Consider the following 27,164-nt stretch of genomic DNA (forward strand, 5'->3'; position numbering starts at 1 on the left):
ACGACGCTACCCCTCTGATTCTTCCTTAATAGTTTCCTTTCTAACTGGTAAGAGGCCTTCTCAAAAATCTTATTCTGCATCAGTTTGAGGGGGGGAAATATATAAATTGATATTTATGGTATTTTTTTTAAGCGTGGAACCTTTTTATTAAAGATAGCTGTATGGAACCAATCCTACAAATACTTGGTATCTGGCCTTATACGTACCACTGAGTCTCCCATTGACTTTGGTGCAAAAAGACTAGTTCTAGTCTGCTCTTGTGGTGGAGAAGCTAAACACAAACTTTTTCCGGCAATATAGTTTGTATAACCACAAAGTCGTCGTCCGTGTCCCCCCCCCCTCCCCCCAGCAGGATTTGTTTAAACAGCTCCTGGGCAATGGGAGTCATAAATAGGGCACTACTGGACCCAGCTGTAGGTTTCAGTACTCGTTGCTATGTTCCATTTCCATGAGGTAATTCAACGGATCCCAGGAGCCTTTTATGGTTTTCGTTTAATAGGCCACAGCTGTCAGCTCCTTCAAGTCTCGCATTTCAAGTCCATTCCATGGGGCTTGTCTTTCCTCTCAACACATGGGAAGAGGTGTAATTCCTTTGTGGGATAGTGTGGGTATGGGCTCTTTCTGTAGAGGGTATTTTGTGCTTATAACAAACCTATAAAGTAAAATTAGTCCTTTATTAGGCAGAATGCAGCATTAAACATGAACACCAGTACATGAAAACAACTCTTCCCTACTCTACATCAGAAAAATGTAATCAGTGCACTGTAGAACCAAGATAACAATACATGTAGTAGTTCATGGGCTCTAATCATAGAATATCAGGGCTGGAAGGGACCTCAGGAGGTCATCTAGTCCAACCCCCTGCTCAAAGCAGGACCAATCCCTAAGAAAATCATCCCAGCCAGGGCTTTGTCAAGCCTGACCTTAAAAACCTCTAAGGAGGAGATTCCACCACCTCCCTAGGTAACCCATTCCAGTGCTTCACCACCCTCCTAGTGAAAAAGTTTTTCCTAATATCCAACCTAAACCTCCCCCACTGCAACTTGAGACCATTACTCCTTGTTCTGTCATCTGGTACCACTCAAAACAGTCTAGATCCATCCCCTTTGGAACCCCCTTTCAGGTAGCTGAAAGCAGCTATCAAATCCCCCCTCATTCTTCTCTTCTGCAAACTAAATAATCCCAGTTCCCTCAGCCTCTTCTCATAAGTCATGTGCTCCAGCCCCCCTAATCATTTTGTGTTGCCATCCGCTGGACTCGTTCCAATTTTTCCACATCCTCTGTGTAGTGTGGGTCCCAAAACTGGACACAGTACTCCAGATGAGGCCTCACCAATGCCGAATAGAGGGGAATGATCACTTCCCTCGATCTGCTGGCAGTGCTCCTACTTATACAGCGCATAATGCCATTAACCTTCTTGGCAACAAGGGCACACAGTTGACTCCTATTCAGCTCCTTGTCCACTGTAACCCCTAGGTCCTTTTCTGCAGAACTGCTGCCTAGCCGCTCAGTCCCTAGTCTGTAGCAGTGCATGGGATTCTTCCTTCCTAAGTGCAGGACTCTGCACTTGTCCTTGTTGAACCTCATCAGATTTCTTTTGGCCCAATCCTCTAATTTGTCTAGGTCCCTCTGTATCCTATCCCTACCTTCCAGTGTATCTACCACTCTTCCCAGTTTAGTGTCATCTGCAAACTTGCTGAGGGTGCAATCCATGCCATCCTCCAGATCGTTAATGAATATTTTGAACAAAACCGGCCCCAGGACTGACCCTTGGGGCACTCTGCTTGATATCGGCTGCCAACTAGACATAGAGCCATTGATCACTACCCGTTGAGCCCGATGATCTAGCCAGCTTTCTATCCACCTTATAGTCCATTCATCCAGTCCATACTTCTTTAACTTGCTGGCAAGAATACTGTGGGAGACGGTATCAAAAGCTTTGCAAAAGTCGAGGAATAACACGTCACTGCTTTCCCCTCATCCACAGAGCCAGTTATCTCGTCATAGAAGGCAATTAGATTAGTCAGGCATGACTTGCCCTTGGTGAATCCATGCTGACTGTTCCTGATCACTTTCCTCTCCTCTAAGTGCTTCAGAATTGATTCCTTGAGGACCTACTCTATGATTTTTCCAGGGACTGAGGTGAGGCTGACTGGCCTTTAGTTCCCTGTATCCTCCTCCTTCCCTTTTTTAAAGATGGGCACTACATTAGCCCTTTTCCAGTCATCCGGGACCTCCCCCGATCGCCATGAGTTTTCAAAGATAATGGCCAATGGCTCTGCAATCACATCAGCCAACTCCTTTAGCACCCTCGGATGCAGTGCATCCGGGCTCATGGACTTGTGCTCATCCAGCTTTTCTAAATAGTCCTGAACCACTTCTTTCTCCACAGAGGGCTGGTCACCTCCTCCCCATACTGTGCTACCCAGTGCAATAGTCTGGGAGCTGACCTTGTTCGTAAAGAAAGAGGCAAAAAAAGCATTGAGTACATTCGCTTTTTCCACATCCTCTGTCACTAGGTTGCCTCCCTCATTCAGTAAGGGGCCCACACTTTCCTTGACTACCTTCTTGTTGCTAACATATCTGAAGAAACCCTTCTTGTTACTCTTAACATCCTGTGCTAGCTGCAACTCCAAGTGTGATTTGGCCTTCCTGATTTCGTTCCTGCATGCCTAAGCAATATTTTTATACTCCTCCCTGGTCATTTGTCCAGTCTTCCACTTCTTGTAAGCTTCTTTTTTGTGTTTAAGATCAGCAAGGATTTCACTGTTAAGCCAAGCTGGTTGCCTGCCATAGTTACTGTTCTTTCTACACATCGGGATGGTTTGTTCCTGCAACCTCAATAAGGATTCTTTAAAATACAGCCAGCTCTCCTGGACTCCTTTCCCCTTCATGTTATTCTCCCAGAGGATCCTGCCCATCAGTTCCCTGAGGGAGTCAAAGTCTGCTTTTCTGAAGTCCAGGGTCCGTATTCTTCTGCTCTCCTTTCTTCCTTGTGTCGATCCTGAACTCGACCATCTCATGGTCACTGCCTCCCAGGTTCCCATCCACTTTTGCTTCCCCTATTATTCTTCCCTGTTTGTGAGCAGCAGGTCAAGAAAAGCTCTTTCCCTAGTTGGTTCCTCTGTCACTTGCACCAGGAAATTGTCCCGTACACTTTCCAAAACCTTCCTGGATTGTCTGTGCACTGCTTATTGCTCTCCCAGCAGATATCGGGGTGATTGAAGTTCCCCAGGTGAACCAGGGCCTGCGATCTAGTAACTTCTGTTAGTTGCTGGAAGAAAGCCTCGTCCACCTCATCCCCCCCCGGTCTGGTGGTCTATAGCAGACTCCCCCCCACGACATCACCCTTGTTGCTCACACTTCTAAACTTAATCCAGAGACTCTCAGGTTTTTCTCCAGTTTCATACCGGAGCTCTAAGCAGTCATACTGCTCTCTTACATACAATGCAACTCCCCCACCTTTTCTACCCTGCCTGTCCTTCCTAAACAGTTTATATCCATCCATGACAGTACTCCAGTCATGTGAGTTATCCCACCAAGTCTCTGTTGTTCCAATCACATCATAATTCCTTGACTGTGTCAGGACTTCCAGTTCTCCCTGCTTTTTTCCCAGGTTTCTTGTATTTGTGTATAGGCACTTAAGATAACTCGCTGCTTGTCCTGCTTTCTCAGTATGAGGCAGGAGTCCTCCCCTCTTGCGCTCTCCTGCTCATGTTTCCTCCTGGTATCCCACTTCCCAACTTACCTCAGGGCTTTGGTCTCCTTCCCCCAGTGAACCTGGTTTAAAGCCCTCCTCACTAAGTTAGCCAGCCTGCTTGCGAAGATGCTCTTCCCTCTCTTTGTTAGGTGGAGCCCATCTCTGCCTAGCAATCCTTCTTCTTGGAACACCATCCCATGGTCAAAGAATCCAAAGCCGCCTCTCCAACACCACCTACGTAGCCATTCATTAACTTCCACAATTCAACAGTCTCTACCTGGGCCTTTTCCTTCCACAGGGAGGATGGACGGACGAGAACACCACTTACGCCTCAAACTCCTTTATCCTTCTTCCCAGAGCTACGTAGTCTGCAGTGATCCGCTCAAGGTCATTCTTGGCAGTATCATTGGTGCCCACGTGGAGAAGCAGGAATATTTTCTGTGACTTTTTTAGCACTGTTCGGAGTTTGTCTCCAGAGCTTAAAAGGGACAGTGTCACCATGTACTCTTTTGAGGGGGAGGGGGGAAAGAAAAGAAAAAATGAATCCAGGGTCTGAGTAACTTTTAAATAGTATGTCCTTATTCTTTTTTTTTTTTTTTTTTTTTTTTTTTTTAAATCAGGGAGCTAGGATTGACGAGATTGACAAAAGAAGAGATTGACTTTACAGGAGAAACCGTAAAACTGACACTATACAAAGTGTTGTTGAATGCATAAAGTAAACAAAATGAACATAGATTTTTTTCCCTTGTTTTTTACTGCTAACCATAGCTGATTTATTTTATTTTTATTTTGTTTTAGTGTTCCTTTAATATTGAGGCACTTGTATTTTTTTTTTAGATTTATTTTAGTAAGCTCAATTATTTTTTCTCTGCCATGTATTGTTTTAGTACTGTAAAGAAATTTAGTGGTAACTAACAATGTATCACCAGTAATTACGTTTAATAGATAATAGTCTAATTGTGTAAGTCATATACCTTATCTTATTTTTTCAAACTTAAAAGCCTTTCTGATACATGAATACATATTTTGGCAATTAATATACAATGTACCTGAGCCTATGTAACTTAAAATGTTCATATCATGCTTCAGTATTGTTTCTGTAAAATACTTTAAAATAACAGCATTGCAAGCAATTCCTTTTGTATGAGAATAGCTATTGTCTTGCATCTCACAGAATTGAGATGCATTATAACCTGTCATTGATTCCTATACATTTTTAATTTGTTGCTTCCAAAGCCAAGATCAGGCACTATGGCAGCATCTATGTAATGGGACACTTTGTCTTCCAGCAAAATATTCCGTTTCAAACAACATCAACCGATCATTGCTGCATCAAAAATCGTTGCATATATAAATACTGGTACTTGAATGCCATCCGTCAATGTGCCCTTTGCTGCCTTAGAAAGAACTGCTAGTTGTGAAGCTGAATTGTAACAGACTTGATGGAACACGTTTAAAAAGAGTAAAGTTCCCAGAAGTTGCATCTTTTTGAAACAACCAGTCTTAAAACTTGTTTTTGTCTTCCATTTATTGAAGGCAACTGGTTTTGGAGAATTTTGTTGTTGTTGTTGCTTTTGTCGCCTCTTTTATTTTTATTATTGAAAGCATGGAGCCAGTCTGACTGTATCAGTAAAACAAGTTGCCATATGAACGTAATGAACTCAAGGATTGTACCAGCTGTGAACTTTGTGGAGTCTTACCTAGAATGGGGACCCCAGCCTGACATTAGGGAAAGAACACTGGTTTGCTGCATTCCTTGGTCTCATTTGGAGAGTGCTGCAAAGTCAGAACAGGATTGCAGGCCCCCAGATAACGGGGCTCTTGAACAGTTTCTTGTGCCTGACGCAAGCCCTGCAGTGTTCTCATTTCTTATTCATTGTTACAATTGGGTAGCCTAATGCAGCTCTTCTGAGGAGAAGCCAAAATGAAAGATAGTTCGACTCCAGATGCTCCCCAAAAATGCTGCAGGCACTATAAGTAGATTTGCTGAAGTTACCAAACCCTATTGTATGTAAAATAAAGAAACTTTAAAACATACTTTAATCATGATTTGAGAGAGAGAGAGAGAGAATATATTAGCTTGTAAACATCTCCAAAACTAATTATCCTACAAATCCCTCCTCAAAACTTCTTTTCTGTTATTCCTACAAAACTAGCAGCCTTGCTGTTGTCCTGAGACCACTGCCTATCATGCTGACTAATGTTGTTTTATTGGATTCCCCTAGCAGTAGCCATCTATCTATTGTCTTATCCTTAAATTGTGAGCTCTTTAGAGCAGGGGACTGCCTTACTATTCTGTGTTTTATACAGTGCTCAGCACAATGGGGTTCTGATCCTGACTTTGGGGGGAGGGATAGCTCAGTGGTTTGAGCATTGGCCTGCTAAACCCAGGGTTGTGAGTTCAATCCTTGAGGGGGCCACTTAGGGATCTGGGGCAAAATCAGTACTTGGTCCTGCTAGTGAAGGCAGGGGGCTGGACTCAATGACCTTTCAAGGTCCCTTCTAGTTCTAGGAGATAGGATATCTCCATTAATTTATTTATTTTAGACTAGGGCCCCTAAGTGCAACAGTAATACAAATACAAGTGCAGAATATATCTATCTGGATCACCTTAAAGTTTTTGTCGGTGTGTTAGGATTTAACATCTGCACACTGAATGAATTTTAACAATAAGCACATCACATTACACTCTCCTTTCTACTTCACTTTCCTCCTCAAGCACAGACTGTCCTTGTCCACATTAGTAAAATTAGGACTTGCAGAATAGCATTGGTGGTAAATTACCAGTGGTAGCAATGATGGAGAATTAGGAATTGTAATTTTCCAGTAGAGGTGCAACCACCATGAGGGTTCTATTGCTTTCTTTTAGCAGATGAGACCTTTTAGTGGTGACAACATAACTAGGGGAAATTGAATGCTACCATCCCATTTTCATGAGAGGAAGTTCCCCCTTTTGGCTGTGACCCACCTTTCAGAGCATAAATTTAGCTACGTAATAAATATAGGATCCTGGATAGCAATCTTTCAAAATTACCATGGAAGCTGTAGTTTGAAACAAAATTAATGCCATCTTCAAAATTTAAATTCAGAGAGTCAGTTAATTACCTTCCTGAAAATGGGGAAAGATGAATTTGGAGTAGTTTGAGGGGACTTTCAGCTTATTAAAATGTAAGAAGCCCTTTGGCAGTATTGTTAAAAATCTAATTTGCATTTGAGTGATAACTTTCATTCAAGGACTTCTAAATACTTAAGAGGCTTTACGTAGTTAATCCTCACAACACTCCAGTGAAGTAGATCGGGGATGGATATCACAAGAAACAAAACACCTGCTAGTGAAATGTATGTATCTGAAACTGCAGGGAAATCTAAACAGGTGGAGTGTAATTACCTGACCTAGAATTCGGCCAGAACGCTGCTCTTGTAAAAAGTGCAGTTGGATCTTAATGATCATAAATTGCTGGGACCTACGTTTTGTGTCATATTAGCTCCTGCAGGTGCTTGTAGCATTTATTCCGTAGTGAGTTAAAGGAAAGACCACTCCTTGCAGCACTGAGTTTTCCTTGGTGGTCTCCCAATTGAAGTGCTAACCTGGTGTAATCCTACTTCAGTTTGCAAGATTCTGACTAGGTGACAATACTGGCAAAGCTGCAGGGATTAATGCTTGAGCATACGGGGGCAGAGTTTTAAAACTGAAGGGTTCTTTTTTTTTGGTTATTTTTCCCCTTCAGTCTACAGCCACAGCTCTTCACTTACCTGTATTTAGGGGGCTCAATGGCTATCACTTATATATAAGTGGGGCCCTATCAAATTCATGGCCGTGAAAAACACGTCACTGACTGTGAAATCTGGTCTTTTGTGTACTTTCATCCTGTATTATACAGATTTCATGAGGGAGACCAGCATTTCTCAAAATGGGGGTCCTGACTCAAAAGAGAGTTGAGGGGGGTTGTTAACAAGGTAGGGGAGTCATGGTATTGCCACCCTCACTTCTGCGCTGTCTTCAGAGCTGGGTGGCCGGAGAGCAACGGCTGCTGGTGAGACACCTAGCTCTGAAGGTAGTGTCCCACCTGCAGCAGCGCAGAAGTAAGGGTGGCAATACCATACCATGCCACATTTACTTCTGCACTGCTGCCTTCACAGTTGGGTCAGGACCCCTACAGATACAACACCGTGAAATTTCAGATTTAAAGAGCTGAAATCATGAAATTTACTATTTTTAAAATCCTATGACTGTGAAATTGACCAAAATGGACTGTGAATTTGGTAGGGCCCTATATATAAGTATCTAATTTGTAGGTGCAGTTTAATGTTATTCAGCTATGTAAATACTTGCTACAACACAAATAGATTCAGGTACAAAAATGAAGTCTTGGTTAGGACTGTGCTGAAAATCAGGCGATTAAATGACCTACTTTTATAGATGGGAGAACGGACACAGATCTGGATCCCAATGCTTCTTTGGATTGTATTTATTTGAGGATTTAAAATCCTTAATCCAGGAGAAGTCATTTGTTCCTTAAAGATAAGAAATGTATTTATATATTCCATAAAGAAAACAAATTACCTCCTAAAATTGGGAAATCAGAAAAGATATTTCTATTATCGCGGTTAACTACATTTCCAGCTGCTCTGCATGGACTGACTTCTGTACCCATTCAAATACCTTTTGATTGGATGGGGCTCCATGTGGGTGGACTCCTGTATCTATTTGCTTAGATAGGAATAAAACTCTGATCTCTGGAGTCCCAGGTGAATGACTTAATCATCAGAGCATCCGATGTAAAGCTGCTCTCAGAGTTGAGCTGTTATAACAAGTTCAGAAAAGCTGGATTAGTAGCTAGAGCACAGGTGTGGTGTGGCAGTCAGAATAAATGCAGTTTATCACATGACAATGACACTACATTTGGAAGGAAGGGAGTTTAATTGTATCTGTAGAATACAGGATTTTTAAGTTGCCTTTAAAATAAATGTTTACTACTGTGTCCACACTGGTTCACTATTGATTTGTAGGGTGGGAGGGTTGATGCCTCTATCAGGCTTCCGGTCTTTAATTCATACACATTGCTCTGAAAAGTACTGACATGGCTCTTGAAAAGGTTTTTTTTCCCCACCAAATTACCTAACTTCCAGGAAACTTTCAAATAAGTGTTTACATATTTTGTCATATTGCATAAAAACCATGGTAACTTCTGAAATGGGGTGCTGGTTTCCCCAGTGGACTTCAGCTGTGATTTTTAGCTGAGGCTATTTTCAGGCATTGCAATGTGTATTGAGTCTGAGCAATTTAAAACAAGTAGTGTATTGAGGAGTACCACTTTTGGAGGAAACTGGTTGATTAAATTGACAGGAAAGAATAGCTAAGATGTTTTTAGGTGGCTTTTTTTACATCCTTCCCTACAAATGTGTCTGGGTAAATAGTTATATTAAAAATTAAAGGACTGTGTAAGAACTTTACAACTAAGGTCAGTCACAGCGCATGAATGGTGGAAACTTTGAAAAATAATGCAAATGTTTTATTTTACTGTGATTTTAGTACAAAAATGTTACCTAGATCAAGGGGGAAAAGAAGCCTTTACAAGCTGATAAAGTTTTATATCAGTGTCATTTTATGCATAGCCCTTGTTGATTAATGAAAGTGGATATGTTACCTTTGTTTCACAGCACTACAGGTATTATTTAGTTATTAGCTATTTGCAGCACCCATGGTGGGTTAGGTTTGTTCTGAACTCTTAATCCCCCCCCCAAAAAAAATAAAAGTATGGAGGAAGTGGATGTTGAGAGCTGTGGGTTAGTGGTATGGACTTTGTCATGTAAGAGAGTGGGGGGCATGGGAGCCAAGGGTGGGAAAGAGAGAAGAGTGGAGGGATCAACCCAGTGAATTTACAGAAATGAGGGATGAAAGAGGTGAGAGCGGAAGACTAAGTGGCAGAAAAGTCCATGGGGATTGATATACTGAAGGCTGCAGGAAGTGCAGGTGGATGGGCGAGTGAGTGTTGCTAACGTTAAATGGAACAATGGTTCTTTTGTGAAATAGTGGATTTTGAAGTTAAAATGGAAGCTAGGGCTACCACAACGTTCCAGCTTTTTTAGTTTAATTAAATGCTACCCTAGACTTTCCCCACTATTTGTTTGATATGCACATCAAGGGTAAAATAAGAATGAGAAATGTACTAAACTGTGGTACTGTTTATATAAGGCAAAAGGTACTGAAAGGACCCTTTCCAGTAAGACACATCTAGTTTGTCATTTCTTTAAAGTATCTAGCAAGGTTTCCAAGTACAGGTATTTTCCACCCTTAAATACTTTGTAACTTTCTAGCATCCACTGATCTGGTTGAAGTTGGATAGGTGTTAATATCTTTGAGATGACCTGGGTGATGAGTTTTCTTCAAGGTCACAAAGCAAGCTGGTGGTAGAATCTGCTATAGAACCCCCAAATCCTAACTCCTTATCCCCAGAACTAATTACTTAGGACACTCACTGCTTTTTAAAGTTAGACTCCTCCCTCTCTTCCCCCATTGGGCAGTGTCTTGTTTTTGGACATTAGATGGTCACTAAGAGAGGTCTTAATGTATTTAGTGTTGTGGAAGAGTTTCAGGACCTCACTTAAAAAAAAAACCATACTTAATTCAGAGAAAAACAATATACAATTAATTTAATTGAGCAGAACAGACTACTTAATCTTCAACAGTTACTTATCTGTAGATTGCATTCCACAAAGAGCGCGCACACACAAAGAAATATCCTTTGTAGGAAGCTTAAAAATGACCACAGTGGACCAAATAAAGTGTCCACCTAGTTAATATCCTGTCTTTAGTAGGGGCTTGAATCAGATATTTCAGCTGTGTCTTGGGGCCTAATTCTCCATTTCCTTATACAGGTATAACTTGTTTGATCCTCAGAGTGGTTACAGCAATGTAAGAGTGCTGAGTTAGGCCCATCTGTGGCTCAGAATTATTTTTATTCAAGAGGACTCAAACACTTTGCATTATTGTTAGAGCTGTGGACTAATCACTGGTGCATTGTGAAGTGTAATTGGGGAAATTAAAACTATAGAGCAAGGCGCCAGAGGATCTTAATTGTTTAAGCATTATCTTTCATGGTTTAGTCCTGAAAACAGACTGTTTATTAAAAGTAAATTATTTGTATCATTAATTTATATAAACCTGTGTCAGTGTCAGCTGTTAAAATGTTAATCTGGTTTGAATTACATTTTTTAGAAACATCTTAGTTACCTATGCAAATGTATTAATTAGCATCTCTTATTCTGTGTTTACAGCATTAAATACAAACATATTTAGTCACAAGAGTTTCTTTTGTTTTATCCACTTGTTGTCTCTTGACTCTTCAGGGTGACAGGTTTGAATAAATGGACAGAAAAAAGAACCCCTCAAACGTCTTAGTTAAACATACTTTATTACTTTGATATATGTCAAAGCCTACTTCTTTAAAAACTAAGTTTATAAAAATGAACTTTAAAAAGTGATTCACTTCACTGGTCATTCACTTTATTGGGTCTTTCAAATTGTTAAGAAGGCTTTTTGAGCGCCAGGCTCCTTACGGCTGAAAAACTAATGATTGTGGCATTCGCCAATTACTGATTGCTTTGTATGCTAATTAAGCATCTTTGTGGTCTCTCTGAAAGCTGACCATTATTAAATGTATATATCTTGGATTGAAGTCCAGGTTCATGAGTTGTTCATCCAGTGATAAAGTATTCAGTAAAGTATTCAGGGAGGCATGGCTTTTTGAAAATATTAATGGTTCTGATTTTTAAAAGTGGGCACCTAAAAGCTGTCAAAACAGGGCACTTTTTACATTCATAACAGGGCCGTCCGGGGGGGGGGCAAGTGGGGCAATTTGCCCCAAGCCCCGGACCCCGCAGGGCCCCCCACGAGAATATACTATTCTATAGTATTGCAACTTTTTTTTATGGAAGGGGACCCCGAAATTGATTTGCCCCGGGCAGCCCTTGTTCATAAATATGGACTCTGGAGCTTTAACTTGAGACATCTATTTTAAAAAAATCTTGCACATATCTAATTTTGAAAAAGACTTTCTAGATGTATATTCATTATGAAATTATACCAGGTTTCTTCCATCTTGAATATACTTGGTTTTAAGATCTTCCCCCCCACGTTACCCGGGGTTCTTTCAACCCAAAGCTCTTGGTAACTTTTACTCTGTGCGAGGTGGTGTCAGGAAATAAATCAGGGGAGACACGCCATCCGACCGATAGATGGCTGGCACAAACAAGACAACAGAAGAGTGCTTTCACTTAAAGCTAAACTTTACTTAGTCTCAAGCACTTACACACGTCCGCAACAAGATTAGTAAAACACCCCCAACCCTTGATAATTACCAAAGCTGAGTGTGGCTTTCGAGTGACACAGAGGCAGGCTTCCGGTGGCCAAATCTTCCGTCTGCCGGTGGGGACCGCAAGATGTATCCAGAGGGAGAGTCCAAAAGATTCCCCAAACGAGTCCAACTGTCTCAAGCTTTTTCCCCTTATTTATACATTAGTAGTAGAATGACATGTCCCTTAAAGAAGCCTTGTTAAGTAAAAAGAACAGGAGTACTTGTGGCACCTTAGAGACTAACAAATTTATTAGAGCATAAGCTTTCGTGGGCTACAACCCACTTCTTCGGATGCATATAGAGTGAAACATATATTGAGGAGATATATATACACACATACAGAGAGCATGAACAGGTGGGAGTTATCTTATCAACTCTGAGAGGCCAATTAAGTAAGAGAAAAAAAACTTTTGAAGTGATAATCAAGATAGCTCAGTACAGACAGTTTGATAAGAAGCAAGTGTGAAAATACTTACAAGGGGAGATAGATTCAATGTTTGTAATGGCTCGGCCATTCCCAGTCTTTATTTAATCCTGAGTTGATTGTGTCTAGTTTGCATATCAATTCCAGCTCAGCAGTCTCTCGTTGGAATCTGTTTTTGAAGTTTTTCTGTTTTAAGATAGCCACCCGCAGGTCTGTCATAGAATGGCCAGACAGGTTAAAGTGTTCTCCCACTGGTTTTTGAGTATTATGATTCCTGATGTCAGATTTGTGTCCATTAATTCTTTTGCGTAGAGACTGTCCGGTTTGGCCAATGTACATGGCAGAGGGGCATTGCTGGCACATGATGGCATATATCACATTGGTAGATGTGCAGGTGAACGAGCCCCTGATGGTATGGCTGATGTGATTAGGCCCTATGATGATGTCACTTGAATAGATACGTGGACAGAGTTGGCATCGGGCTTTGTTACAAGGATAGGTTCCTGGGTCAGTGTTTTTGTTCAGTGATGTGTGGTTGCTGGTGAGTATTTGCTTTAGGTTGGGGGGTTGTCTGTAAGCGAGGACAGGTCTGTCTCCCAAGATCTGTGAGAGTAAAGGATCATCTTTCAGGATAGGTTGTAGATCTCTGATGATGCGCTGGAGAGGTTTTAGTTGGGGGCTGAAGGTGACAGCTAGTGGTGTTCTGTTATTTTCTTTGTTGGCCCTGTCTTGTAGGAGGTCTGTACTGAGCTATCTTGATTATCACTTCAAAAGTTGTTTTTCTCTTACTTAATTGGCCTCTCAGAGTTGGTAAGACAACTCCCACCTGTTCATGCTCTCTGTTTGTGTGTGTATATATATCTCCTCAATATATGTTTCACTCTATATGCATCCGAAGAAGTGGGTTGTAGCCCACGAAAGCTTATGCTCTAATAAATTTGTTAGTCTCTAAGGTGCCACAAGTACTCCTGTTCTTTTTGCGGATACAGACTAACACGGCTGCTACTCTGAAACTTGTTAAGTAAGCAGTTTCAATGATCAAGCAAGATGTTCCTTCTGATTATTGATTAACCAGGTGTGGGTTTTTCCAGAGTTTGCAGCCTTGAGACCCCAATAGACATTCCTGGGGCATATCTTGCTCTTTTAAAATGCATGTATCAGCAACTTCAACACAATTCTTATCAAGAAGGACATGGGGTCAAGCTGCCCTTTCTGTGGCACCCAAAACTCCCTGCCCCCCACCTGCCTTGGTCAAGCTGAGACTGTTTAATAGCTTGCTTTTAACAATAAGCCATAGTGGTTTTAGGCACTTTACTGGTTTGCCAAAGTCTCCCCGTACACCTATGCCCTACAGTTCATCCTCTTGGCTGTTTCTGTCTAGGTTTAAATTACTGTAATGATGGAACTTTAACTTTTTCCACTGAGAAACTATTCTACTGGCTAATAGACTTCTGTAGAAAACCTTCCTTGTATTCAACTTAAATTTTCAAGCTATGGACCTCCTCGGACCACCCTAAATGATTCCTCTCCCCTCTCTTCTCTGCACAGTGCTTGTTTCAAAAGGTTCTAGTCTCCCTTTATCCTGCTTTAGCCATCATTTAGGCAAAAACTCACTCATATATATTGTTCTTCTAATGGTTTCTTATAAATCAAGTCTCTCTAGTCCATTAATCATTGTTGCTTTTCTGAGCTCCTTCCAACCTTGTTTACGCACTTGGGTTCAGTGTTGTTGGAGATAGTTTGAACAAAAAAATCATAAAATGTATTTGCTTTTTCATCGAAATATTGAGCAGATCTATCACTTGGACAAAATGGGGAGATTTTTTTTCCCAAAAAATATTTTGCAAAAATACCTTTTTCCTAATGTGTGATTGACTTATGCCAGTTAGCAAGTAACAATAAGCTAAGTATAACAGACCTCCTAGAGATTGAGAAGAATTAGAATTTATTCTGTATATATGAGAGGTTATTGAATAACTCTTCATTTGTAGCAGTTTACAAACTTTCTGATGATTTTTAAATGTTAACTATCTGTAAATATTGGTACTTCATTGGCAATGCACACTTCCCAAGGTGAGGTTGAGAGTTGTAATAATTGTTAGTACCACATGAGATAGTTTGCATCTCTTGGTAAACGGTTAAAACAACCACATTGACAATGCTGTTGATTTTTTTATTACAAACAAAATGTGTGAATAGAATTCTAAATTTGCATAGGCCCTGATCTTGCATAGACTTACTCTGTTCTTACAGCCAAAGGTGAAAAGATCTGTCATGGTTCCTTGTAATGGCTCACAGCTAAGAGTGCCAAGTTCAGGTTAGATGTCAGAAATCAGGGCAGACACCCCAAACTGATGGTATATTGGATCATTGGATTTCACCTAGCCAGTAACAAAAGTGTACTCCTGGATCACTATATTTTTACCATGGAGCCACAGACAGTCCCCTTTAGGCTCTCTGGAGCCTACTTTACCACCCAGACAGACTGGACTTAATGATGAAAGGTTATTAAAACCAAAATTCACCTCTCTAGATTACTTCCAGCCCCAAAGGGCCAGTCACTTACCCAAAATGTGCTCAAGATCTCACCAAAGACAGTGCTTCAGTAAACTAAAATTAAAGATGTATTAATTAGGAAAATGAGTTATAGCAAGGTTAAAGCGGATAAAATACATTACAGGTGAATTAGGGTTTGTAGGTTCAAAATAAAAGCAGTGATGTAGCAATCTGCCAGTCTCGTAGTCTTTTCATAAATTGTCTCAGGGTTTTCCCAAAGTGTATATGGGAAACTCTGTCTTGTATCTGGAAAGCTCCCTGACAACATCCTAAAAGATTGAGATGTCAAGATCATTCCCAAAGTCCAGTATTTATAGTTGAAAACAGCCTGCCATCTGTTTTTAGCATAGCGTGTGTCCGTAGATTTCACTTTGTTGAGCACGCAACGCCCTACGCTTTGAAGTCGGTGTTCCTCCTTGCTGAGCAACTTTAGACAAATTAATTCACAACTAAACGCTAACACACATTGTTCCAGGGTTAATTAAATATAGAGACAGCAATCACAGGTAAACTTAGTGTAAATGTAATTAATGGAACATGTGCCATGTGTGACAACATCTTCCTTTGTTCTGTTCTAACAAGTGGATACAAAATAAAATTACACATTTGCATTTTTCGCCTAATACAGGTAAACTGTTTCACATCGATTTTGGTTACATTCTGGGTCGTGATCCTAAGCCTCTACCTCCCCCAATGAAGCTGAATAAGGAAATGGTGGAAGGTATGGGAGGCACTCAGAGTGAGCAGTACCAGGAGTTCCGTAAACAGTGTTATACAGCTTTTCTACATCTCCGCAGGTAGCAACACTATTTCTGTGTTAACAATTGCTTGATCAACGGTGGGGGGGTGCCTTTTCCCCCCAAAAAACATGAAAACTTATATATACTCCTATTGGTGTCCATGATGCTATAAAGAAGAGAGACTAAGAGATGGGAATTCTTGAGTTCTAATCACGCTTTTGTCACTAACTACCCTTCTGTAGCATTTGTCATTATAAAGTATCTTCTGTCCAAAGATCTCAAATTTCTTTACAAACATTAATTTAGCTTTGCAACACTCCTGCAAGGTGGTAAATGATTGATAATGTATTCAGGAGACGTGTTCTGTTGCTTAGCAAATCTTGGAATGTTTTCTGGTTAGGCAAATTGGTGTCTCGGGTTATCATTGATGAAATACAGAGCCTTTCAATTCTTGACTACTGCTCCCAAATTCAGATTAGTAACAGCCAAACACATGTATCCTCTGTTGGCTGGTCAGTGGCCTACGTGAGTTGACTTGGTAATCTTAGTCCTGTTCCTGCAGAATAAGTATTCACTTCTCAGAATCCACTATCAAATGTTGGCAATAGTAGAATCTTCAAAAAGATTTGAACAGGCATAGAGACTAAACTACCACACTACCTCCTTGCCACTAGAATGTCCTCTTTCAGAGTTCAGGCACAGGATAGGAGAAGCTTGCATTGCCATTGTCTGTCTTGTGGACAAATAAGACTTTCGCTTTCCATTGCTAAGCACCTTTTACCATGCCCTACAAAATTCATTTAAAATATGTTACCTTGTTTGTCCTTTGGGTGGCAGAATGGCTCAGCTTTGCCCTCCAGTCCTGTTACAACAGTGAGCAGGTGAACAGTTTCTCTATTTGCCAAGTGATTCAGGAAGTCTTCCATGGAGATATACAAATTCCACTTCAATATCTGGATTGTCTAGTATAAAATACGCCAAAACCTAGAAAAAAGTATATTGAACAATGATGATCTTAGAAAGGAGGCAGACAAGATAATGTGAAATAATTGCTGAAGAAATGTAAAACGTATTCTGTCTTATTGAAAGGAGTAAAAAAGTAACAACCTTTATAAACTGTCATTGATAATGGATTAGCAGCAATTCAGCACAATGAGAAAACAAAGACAAGTTATTAATCAGCAGCCACAATAACTCCCATCACTCCGGAGAATAATCATGAAGGGATTAACCTCTGTACTCTGCATGCAAAGTATAAGTCAAAATTGTTTGAGAACTGAAGTTATTATACAAAATTACTCATTTCCTATGTTTCCATAGATTCTTTAAAGAGATGTAAGTTGATGTTCACTATTTCAATGGGAAAAGCTTTTAAATTTCTGCAAGATTATCCATTGATTTAACTAGTTAACACAATGATTGGCAACAGAGGACATACTTAGTAGCATGGTGTGCACTGATGCAGTAATTTTTATACAAAATTAGCATTTTAAAATATTGGTTGAAATCCCTAGGATTGTAGTTGTATTTGAAGATAATTTATTTCTTCAATATATGTAGTTTAATGTGAAAGTATTTTTATTATACAAATAAAAAATATTAACTTGCTATTCTAGATAGATCTGTCATGCTCATAGAAGTTCTTAGGCTCTTGATGTGAAAGGCATAAGGACTATACTATATGGATCTTAATAGCACATTCTTAGCATCTCTGACTCAAAATAACCGTTAGCAGGAAGGTGTACTTACAGAGAAGGCTAATGGATTAGAGAATGGAGGACTAGGCTGTTATCATTGTGCAGGCTGGCATAAAAATGTGTTTGATACACTGACAGTTGTATATATTAATCAGGTTATTTAACCTATTTTTTTGCTTTTTAGCCAATTAAGATTGAAGCAGATTTTGTATTGCAAGTCTAATTTTCATTCCCATTCACCCCAAACTTCACCAAAAGAAAAACAAAGTCCCTGAAACGTCACATGCTGGTATAAAAAACAGATGTAGTGCTGTGATATTAATAAAAAAAAGTTCTTGTCCATTACTTTTTGCAAAATTTCCTAATATTTCTGTGGCTTATCTCCAAAGTGGCTTGGCTTATGATGTCCAGTTTAATTTTGTTGGCCTTGCTGAGAAGTGCCTTTGAGGTGTTTTGTCTTGTCTTGTTTGTTTGTAATATTTGTGTTTTATTTTGTTTCAGATTATTCCTGGGGCAATTAGATTTGTATTCACCCTTTCATAAGTTTATTATTCTAAAGTAGATGGGAAATGGTAAACGAGGGACTCATCAGAGCGAGGGATATATAGGCCATGACTCAACAAGGTACTTAAGTACATACTTAAATACCTGCTGAATCAGGGCCTTACTGGCGAAGCATAGAAACTCCATGACTCAGTCACATGAAGCAAGGAGTAATGTAAGAGAGAGCAGTTTTGCTGCTCATATAGGAAAAAAAAGTCTAGTTAGCATTTGTTGGCAGTGATGAAGAGAACAGTTTAGAGAAACTTCATAGAGATTCCCAGGTTACATATCTACTGACCTGCAATATGAGAGTTTTTGAAAACCTGAATGTCCTTCATGAAAATGTGTTTTGCTTTGTTTATGTTTTTTGTTTTAATTGATTGGGGCTTTCTGAGTAAACAGTCTGACATAAATTCAGACCCCCCCACCACCACCCCCACCCCCCGAACATGAATTCAGGACCAGTGCTTGTAAAGTGCTTGTACTGGTCCTGAACGTGTTTTTATTGATCCACATAAGTGTGATTAAGCCTGATAAATTGTGAGAAATCCAAATTTAAAATTGAGTCAGCCTAGATGGAATTTATAATTTCCTTCTAACTCAACGGTGATGGGTGTGGTGGTGTTTTTTTGGGTTTTTTTTAGAAGCCAAACTATCTCTTATATCTAGAGTCAATGATTTGTGCTTCATAGATTGAAAGCTTGGAAACAGTTTCTAAGTTTTTGTTTGGAGTGCTAGCATTGCTGGATGCTAATCATTGCAAGTGAGGCAGAAGGATGGAGAAAAAATAAAAGATGGTAATTGGAATGATGCGGTGATTAAGGTCCACTTAATGACTCAGCTTGCTAGGAGTGGAAACAAATAGTGTACGTAGTTCAAAAGTTGTAAAGGTCGCTGGTGGTTTTTAAGATATTGGACTTTTAAAATTGTTACTGATTCTTTTTTGGTTTCAGAGAAATCAGACCTAAGGCCAATGTAATCCCTCTGTGAACTCATCCTTGGTTTGTAGGAGTTGAAGGCCAAGAAAATCAAGGCTTTAAATGCATGATTATAGGGATTCTCACATCTTTCAGCCCTATCCCCATATTGTTAGGAACATATGACTTGAAGTTAGCTAATGGAGTACTGCATTCTTGCATGATTTATTGAAGAGCCTAAAGGCTCAACTGCTTTAGGACCCCAGTCGGGAAAGAAGCCTGTAATAAGTAATAAGATTAAAATTGAGGTGCATTTAGGATGTAATGTTAACAATTTGATTTGATTTGATCTGAAATACTTATAAGAGCACAGGAGAAGTAACACAAGCCTTTGTCTTTAGGAAAGCTGACACTGAAGGAATCTGAAATCATCTAAGGAGTTTTTATAGTGTTTTTATGATGTATTTGAAATCAAGTGCATAGAAGTGGGAAATATAGAAACAGTTGGAAGGGCTGCAATTGAAATGCATGCCAGTAAAATCCAAATAGACAGAAGGGCAAAAAGTCTAGTTTGGCTGAGCAAGGGCACAGAGCAGCATGAATAATGAGCAGAAAGCTTATTGCTTTTAAAATATAAACAATCTGGTTAGGAAAAATAAAACATGTTAAGGATGGTTGAAGAAACAAAAAAGTGTCAAATTTTAGATTGCATTTCAACTAATTCAGAAGGGTTATTTAAATATTTATGGTAGAAAGAAGACAAGACCATTTTTTCCCCTGTACAAACAACTTCAAATATGAATGTGAGATTTATTAAAGAATCTTGCTTCTGCCTATAAAAGAGGAGTGAGAGTTTGTAGAATACTCTTTAGGTGTTAGTATGCAGATAACAATGGTCTTGGGGCTCATGCAGCTCTCTAAAACTTTGGACATTAATGAGGTAGATTGTCCAATCCATATAATATACATTTCACAAATTTTAAAAGTACATGAATATACTAAAAATATCATATTTTATTTCTATGGCATTCCATGATTGGTTGGATTCCTGAGAACTGGCAAAAATAACAGCAGTGTATAGAAAAGGGTCTTGAAATGTAATGGCTGAATATTTTGGTTTAAGGGCTAGATTCACAAAAGGGAACTTTGGCATTGTAATGCTTAGCTGGAGTATGCTCAGTACAGAACCTGCAGAGAATTTAGCTGCTGAACTCTAACGTATGTCTGCTGAGCATGTGGGAACTGAGATGATTCAAAGGCTTACAACTTGGGCAAATGTGGGCGCATTTTTATGAGGATTGCAAAAGACACATCCCTAACACCCAGGCAACTGCTCTGCTGAATATCATGGCTCTGCTTAGAAGAGGGAATAGAGCAATAGAGATTCTCAGCATAATGATTGTTAGATTTTTTTTTTTTAAGATGTCCAAAACTTATCTTTCCCTAATGTTGTTTCAACAGTTTCCAAGAAATCACGCTACTCCTTTCACCCCCTGCCAACAAAAAAAAGCTTGAGGGAGACACTGAGCATTGAAAACTTCAACCTGAATGGTTAAACTTTGCAAAGTTGTCATTTATAAAATAGGTCTCATAATGGAAAATGTCAGGTAAACTTAACTGTAGGCAGTGATTATCATCTCTGCATATAATCAAATTTCTTAGGTTTGCACACAATGGAAACGTAAACATTTTGATACATAAGAGGGTACTGTTAGTTCATAAAAATAAATACGGTTTTATGATCTGATTGTTTTCTTTGGAGATCAGTCCTGTCCTTTCTTCTTTTGTATGATACCAAAATGATCAGACAATTTACACATTGATGCATATGATCATTGTCTTGTTTGTATTCAGAAGCTGTACTAAAATTATTTCGCTCTTTTGAATTCCCTTTCCATCACCTTCTAAGCTCCTAAAATGCTTTTATAAAAGGCATCTTCCAAATTGAGTAGGTTCACATTTTTCCCCAAAAGGGGGGGAAACTAGTTCTGTGGCTAGAGTAAGGAAGGTTCCAGTTTGTTGAACAGCACGGAAATTATCCTCTAAAATAATGACTTGCCGTTAATTTCCTGCAATGGCAAAATGGTGGTCTTTAAAAAAAATCAGTGAGTCCTTCCAACCACAGCACCTTAAATTGGAACTCTGACAGCTGCAGCGCTGCTTCTTTGTAATGGTGATAAATGACCTTTTGTGTTTCAGATGTGCAGCATACTTACCCAAGCTATTACCGATCTACTGAGCAGCTGCAGTCTTAACTCTGGTTAAACCAGGTGGTTAAGGGACATATTCATCCTATTTAGACAACTTCCCATACAACATCTTAAAAACTCTTTTTTTTATTTGTAAAGACTTCAATAATTTTAAGAATGTTAATTTAAGTAGATATCAGTGTTGTATCGCTATTGCATGGAATGTCCCTTTTTAAAAGAATACACTTTGGGGTTCCTTTAATCTAGTGTACTTCTGTATGTCAGGTGGAATAGAAAGGTACAAAAGAGATTAATGTTCTTGACTCCAGAAATATTTGCTGTATTACATAGATCTCCAGCTATATATTCCTCAATGTTTTTAGATGTTTAAAAGAAAAAAAAAATTGGAGCATATCTGTGCTCCAGCTTTTGAGATACAAAGGTTAAAGTTTTCAGTGCACAACAAACTGCAGGGCCATTGCAATCATAACAAGAATACATACCCAACTAATGTGTTATGTACAAATCATCTCTTTTGAGCATTACCAACTCACATTGCCCAAGGCGGAGGTGGTGTGTGAGAAACGATTTAAATAAGGGAAAAGACTAATACAAGAGACTATTGTCCACAAAATGCTTCTTACTTATTCTGCTCTTCTCGTTAGGTATTCCAACTTGATCTTGAACTTGTTCTCCCTCATGGTGGATGCAAACATTCCAGATATTGCTCTTGAACCCGACAAAACTGTGAAAAAGGTAACCGCAAAACTTTATTTATTAGATAGAGTAAACAGATTGTGTACTTCATAACGTTCTTAAATAGTTCAGATAGGGCAATCTGCATGTAATTATGACCTCTGGACTACTCAGTCCCAAAATGATGGAGCTCGGGCAATTCATAGAATCACTGAAGTTAGAGATGGAAAATACCTATTGAGTCATCTAGTGCATTCACCTGCAAGCACAAGAATATTCGCTATTGTACACGTATTAGTCCATAATCCAGTCCAGTGTCCCAAATAATGGGGTTTTACCATTTAGAGGGACTATCATAGTTTAACTACTATGTATAAATAGATGGAGCTTCAACACATCGTGCACACAATCTGTTATGTTCATAAGAATGTAGAAATTGCCATGCTGGATAAGAACTATGGTCCATCTAGTCTAGTATCCAGTGTGACAGTGACAAATGCCAGTTGTTTCTGAGAAAAGTGCAGGAAACCTCTTGGTAAATGTGAGAGAAACTACCGCCCTGTGAAGGTCTCTTCTTAATCCCCAGTAGCCATGTTAAATAATACTAGATATTTTCCACTCCTGTAATGTCCATTGATTATCACAGGTTCTTTCCCAAGGTAGGCTACACATAAGTTTCAAACTAATAAGCAATACACACTGGTCAATATTATACCGCTATAGCAGGGATCAGCAACCTTTGGCACGCGGCCCGCCAGGGTAAGCACTCTGGCGGGCCCGGCCGGTTTGTTTACCAGCCGCGTCCGCAGGTTCGGCCGATCACGGCTCCCACTGGCCGCGGTTCGCCGCTGCAGGCCAATGGGGCGGCGGGAAGTGGTGGCCAGCACATTCCTCGGCTCGCGCCGCTTCACGAAGCCCCCATTGGCCTAGAGTGGCGAACCGCGGCCAGTGGGAGCCGCGATCGGCCGAACCTGTGGACATGGCAGGTAAACAAACCGGCCCAGCCGGCCACGGTGCTTACCCTGGTGGGCCGCGTGCCAAAGGTTGCCGATCCCTGCGCTATAGTGTCATCCTGCATCTGGCAAGCTTAAGGTTAGTTAGGAAGCATAAGAAACAGTCAGAGGTCAACACCCCACTAGTTACATTGGTTTAATCTCTGAAGCATGAGTTGTTGTTGGTTTTTGTTTTGTTTTGTTTTTTTAAGTTACATTAACTGTTCTACCTTGGAGTATTCTTATTCATATAAATGTTAGTCTGGGGGGGGAGCCCACAACGTTATTTTAGGGGGTCGCCTTACTTCTGTGCTGCCTTCAGAATCGGGAGGCCAGAGAGTGGCGGCAGTTGGCCGGGCGCCCTGCTCTGAAGGCAGCGCCCCACCAGCAGCAGTGCAGAAGTAAGCGTGGCAATACCGTATCATGCCACCCTTACTTCTGCGCCGCTGCCTTCAAAGCTGGGCGGCCAGAAAGGGTGGCTGCTGACTGAGGGCCCAGTTTTTCAGGCAGCAGCACAAAGTAAGGGTGCTAATACCATACCAGGCCATCCTTACTTCTGTGCTGCTGCTGGCAGAGGCTCTGCCTTCAGAGCTGGGCTCTCGGCCAGCAGCTGCCACTCTCCAGCTGCCCAGCTCCTAAGGCAGCTCCACCACCAACAACAGCAAAGAAGTAATGGTAGCAGTACTGCAACTCCCCCTACAATAACCTTGCAACCTCTTCAGACAATTCCTTTTGGGTCAGGATCCCTCCAATTACAACACCATGAAATTTACGATTTAAATAGCTGAAATCATGAAATTTACAATTTTTAAAATCCTATGACTGTGAAATTGACTAAAATGGACTGTGAATTTGATAGGGCCCTAATTACGTTACATTGGTAGTGTAGGTAAATGTTGTTTTTTTGATAACCTCCACTGTAAATCAAGATATCTGTTGTCTTAGTTCTATGCAAGACTTCAATAAAAAGAATGTTAAAAGAAACTTATATTCCATATTTGTCGTCCTCAACAGCAGTTTTCTATCAGCATAGTAGGTTGTTGAAAGTTCTCCATAATGCAGAGAGAGTCAGAATTTTATTTTTAATGGACAATTTTTCATGTTTTAATATAACCATTGTTATCCAAATAATTGTTTTAAGTAGAATAAAATTCACTGCATCATTAAGGGGAAAGATTTATTTTTTTTTAATGAAGTCACTGGACTTGGGGGATCCAAGAGGATTGTGTTCTAATTCCACTTCTGCCACAGGCTTCTTCTGTAACATCAGAGAATTAGCTCAATGGCTTTTCAGTAGGGCTGGCCGAAAAAGCACAGTTCTGTTTCACACAAAAAATCAAGGTTTCAGAACTTGTTGTTCTTCCATATCAGCAAGAAAAAGACCTTTTGAAATATTATGCTGAAAAAAACAAGACATTTACCACAGAATAGCTGGTAGCCAAATGGTCTGAATTGGGCAGAGCAGGGACTTGAATGTAGGTCTCCAACATCACAAGTGAATTTCCTCTGACTGGGCTATATAAAGTCAGATTCTGGTTTCAAGAACCTATGGATTTCTGGTGCAAGGGGTTTTTTTTTGGGGGGGGGGGAGGAGGGAGGTTGTCATTGACAGAAACAGTCATCAAGAAATATAATTGGCAGTTGTACCAAATTTCAAAAGTCTTGGTCCTTTTCTCATCTGAAGTCTTCAGGTTCTGACATACCACTTACTTTAATCTCATTCATCTCTGTCAGGAGTTCACTGTTGCTTGACTTAATAGTATTCATTCTCTCCTTGGACATTCTCTTGTGAGCTTCCTGACATTGCTTTTATCAAACTCACTTTTACAGTGTTCGTTGCCAATTAAGATACAGCATTCTTGCTCCTTATTAATACCTTGGCATCTACATCTTTCATAAGACGCACTGTCCTGGGGTTTCTCCCTCCTAGCTGCCTCTTGCAGTAAAATACTAGAACTGAAACAGTACCCACACCCTATTTAATGAATACTTTAAAATAAAAGCACATCAGTTCCATCATTTGAAATGCTGCTTTGTTGGGAAGGGAAATACAGTGCTTACAACTATCAGTTAAGCAAAAAAAACCTATGGTAGCAGGGTATATTAAAGTCGTCTTGTTTTCTCAGCACAGCAAGATATTCACCAGTTCTGTAAGATGGTCTGGATTCACTCTTGATATTCTCAAAAGAATAACTAATGTCCCTTTATTAGATTGAATTTATTTGTTCAATTTTGTTGCTACTTCTTTATTAATCACATTTTTCTTACATGGTTATTTGGGGTTTTTTTGTTGTTGTTGGGTTTTTTTGTCCTTGTATGTCAGCATTCAGGTTTTCAAACAGATTTCTATAGCTTCAAAACACTCTACTGCTTAGAAGCCAAGAGAACCATTCCTTCTCATGGATTTTAATGATTATAGTTTAAAAATTACACTTTGAATTCACTACTAGATTTTGTGCGAGAATTCCATTTTATAGAAGGATCCCATCATCTTTAAGGAAAATTTGAACCTACGTCCTCTCTTCAAGGCAGAAATTGGCTTTATGACCTACCAAAAATCTATAGTTCTATCCAAAGCTACAGTGACATTGATTTTTAGAGAGATTCTATACTCTTGGTTTGTTGACTTCATTTTTACTTTAAGGAAAAAATAAACAGGCACCATCAGAAACATTATCGTGGTACCCTGTAGAACATGGATAAATCACTGCTAGATTTAAGACAAGATTGTTGTTGTGGAAATACCTGTATTTCAATTACTAAACATGCAATGGCCGGTCTGACATCAGTTATGGGAGCTTTTTAATACTAATAACAAAGGAACTAGCTGTTTTACCTTTCTTATGTTGAGTGACATGCTTGTTCAAAGTAATTTAACAAGATAATACTGTACCTCGTTGTAAAGAATTAAATAGATGTTTTCAGGTTTTCAGTTGATTTTTTTTTTTTTTTTTTTTTTTTTTTTTAAAGCTTTAAACAGAAAATCCATATATATTTCAAGAAACTCAAATTAGCTAAAGATCCGTCTTGGACTGACCTGTAAAATTAAATTACCTTTGGTGTCTGAGTAAAGTCAATAGCCATTTCAGCCATAATTTCACTTTCATGGAAGATTGAGGTGAAGATTTAAAAACATTTTGTTTATCTAACAAATCCCCTCTGCCTCTTAATGCAGACGGAAGTTCACAGCCAGCATTTTCTCATTTAGTACTGAAGTAAGTACTCAGATTCTGCTGTTCTCAGTTTTACAATGGCTATACTTTTAATGATGGGCTAGTGATCCAGCTGCATTCAGACAGGAAAAACATGATTATCTGCTGGGTTGGCTGAAGTAATGAAGTAAACTCAGCAAGGAAATAATGTTTAGGTTAACCCTCTTTTAAACTTGAAGAGGAAAAAGAATATTTTTTAAATTATTTTGTTGATTAAACTATAATGAAATGTGTGGGGGTTAAGGGAAGTAGAATGCAATATTTTTTTTAAAAGCTGATGCTCATAATCATGAAGCAAGAAAGGCTTACTGAAGAGGGTTATATGCTTTAATTATTGTAATGAAGAATTCAGTTGCTATAGTGATCCAGCACACTGAAGTATTTTAGTAGACACAACCATAATACTGTTAATATCAATGGGTGTAGGTTGCTCTAATGATACTATGTTTATATAGCTAGAGATGGCGGGGACTAGAAGACAAAGGAACATGTTTATCTTTAGACATCTGAAATTACTCTACTTTTAGCTAAAGCTAGTGGAGGTGAATCTATGACTATATTATAGCTCTTGGTTTCCAGTGAACGATACATGTTGAGGGTGCAAGGACTATGAAGCTCACTGATGGAAGCAAAGATTTTGTTATACAAGCGTGTTTGTGACCAGAGAGATGTCTGACACCAAGTTAACACACCATGCTGCCAAATGGCTATAGGTTCAAGTCTAACCTGCAAACTTTGCATATTGAGCTGACAAAGAATACATTCTCAGAATATGTGGGAGGAGGTGGGATCGTGTACATGACCACAGTAACCCATTTGGTATAAGTGTGTAAAGTATCAGCGATCTCATATCTCTTATTTATTACTTTGGGTGAGGACTTCACCAAAAATCCTTCTTTAGGTTTTTTTTCCCAAAAAAAGCTTCAGAATATTCTATTTAAAAACAAAAACAAAAACAAAAAATCACCTGAATTAGTAGATCTTTTAAAACACCTCTCAATATAAAACTTTCTTCCTTCAGCCCTGATGTTATGCTCATCATTATGGCACAGTATAAAAATCAAAGGAAAACGCAATACAAATAAACTCTGAGGCTGCCATTTTTTACAGACTGAGTTTCCTGTCATTCTTGTACTTCACC

At 39.5% G+C, this 27,164-nt stretch overlaps 1 protein-coding gene across 1 annotated transcript in view; it reads left to right on the top strand.

The window, feature by feature from the left end:
• PIK3C3 (phosphatidylinositol 3-kinase catalytic subunit type 3) overlaps positions 1 to 27,164 on the top strand; it is a 136,648-nt gene that overhangs the window by 87,848 nt on the left and 21,636 nt on the right. Inside the window, exons 22-23 of the mRNA XM_065406376.1 lie at positions 15,666 to 15,834; positions 21,789 to 21,879. Of these exons, the coding sequence (XP_065262448.1) occupies positions 15,666 to 15,834; positions 21,789 to 21,879 (260 nt within the window). The remainder of the gene's footprint in view (positions 1 to 15,665; positions 15,835 to 21,788; positions 21,880 to 27,164) is intronic.

The sequence above is a fragment of the Emys orbicularis genome, chromosome 6, assembly GCF_028017835.1.
Source record: "Emys orbicularis isolate rEmyOrb1 chromosome 6, rEmyOrb1.hap1, whole genome shotgun sequence".
Taxonomy (NCBI): domain Eukaryota; kingdom Metazoa; phylum Chordata; order Testudines; family Emydidae; genus Emys; species Emys orbicularis.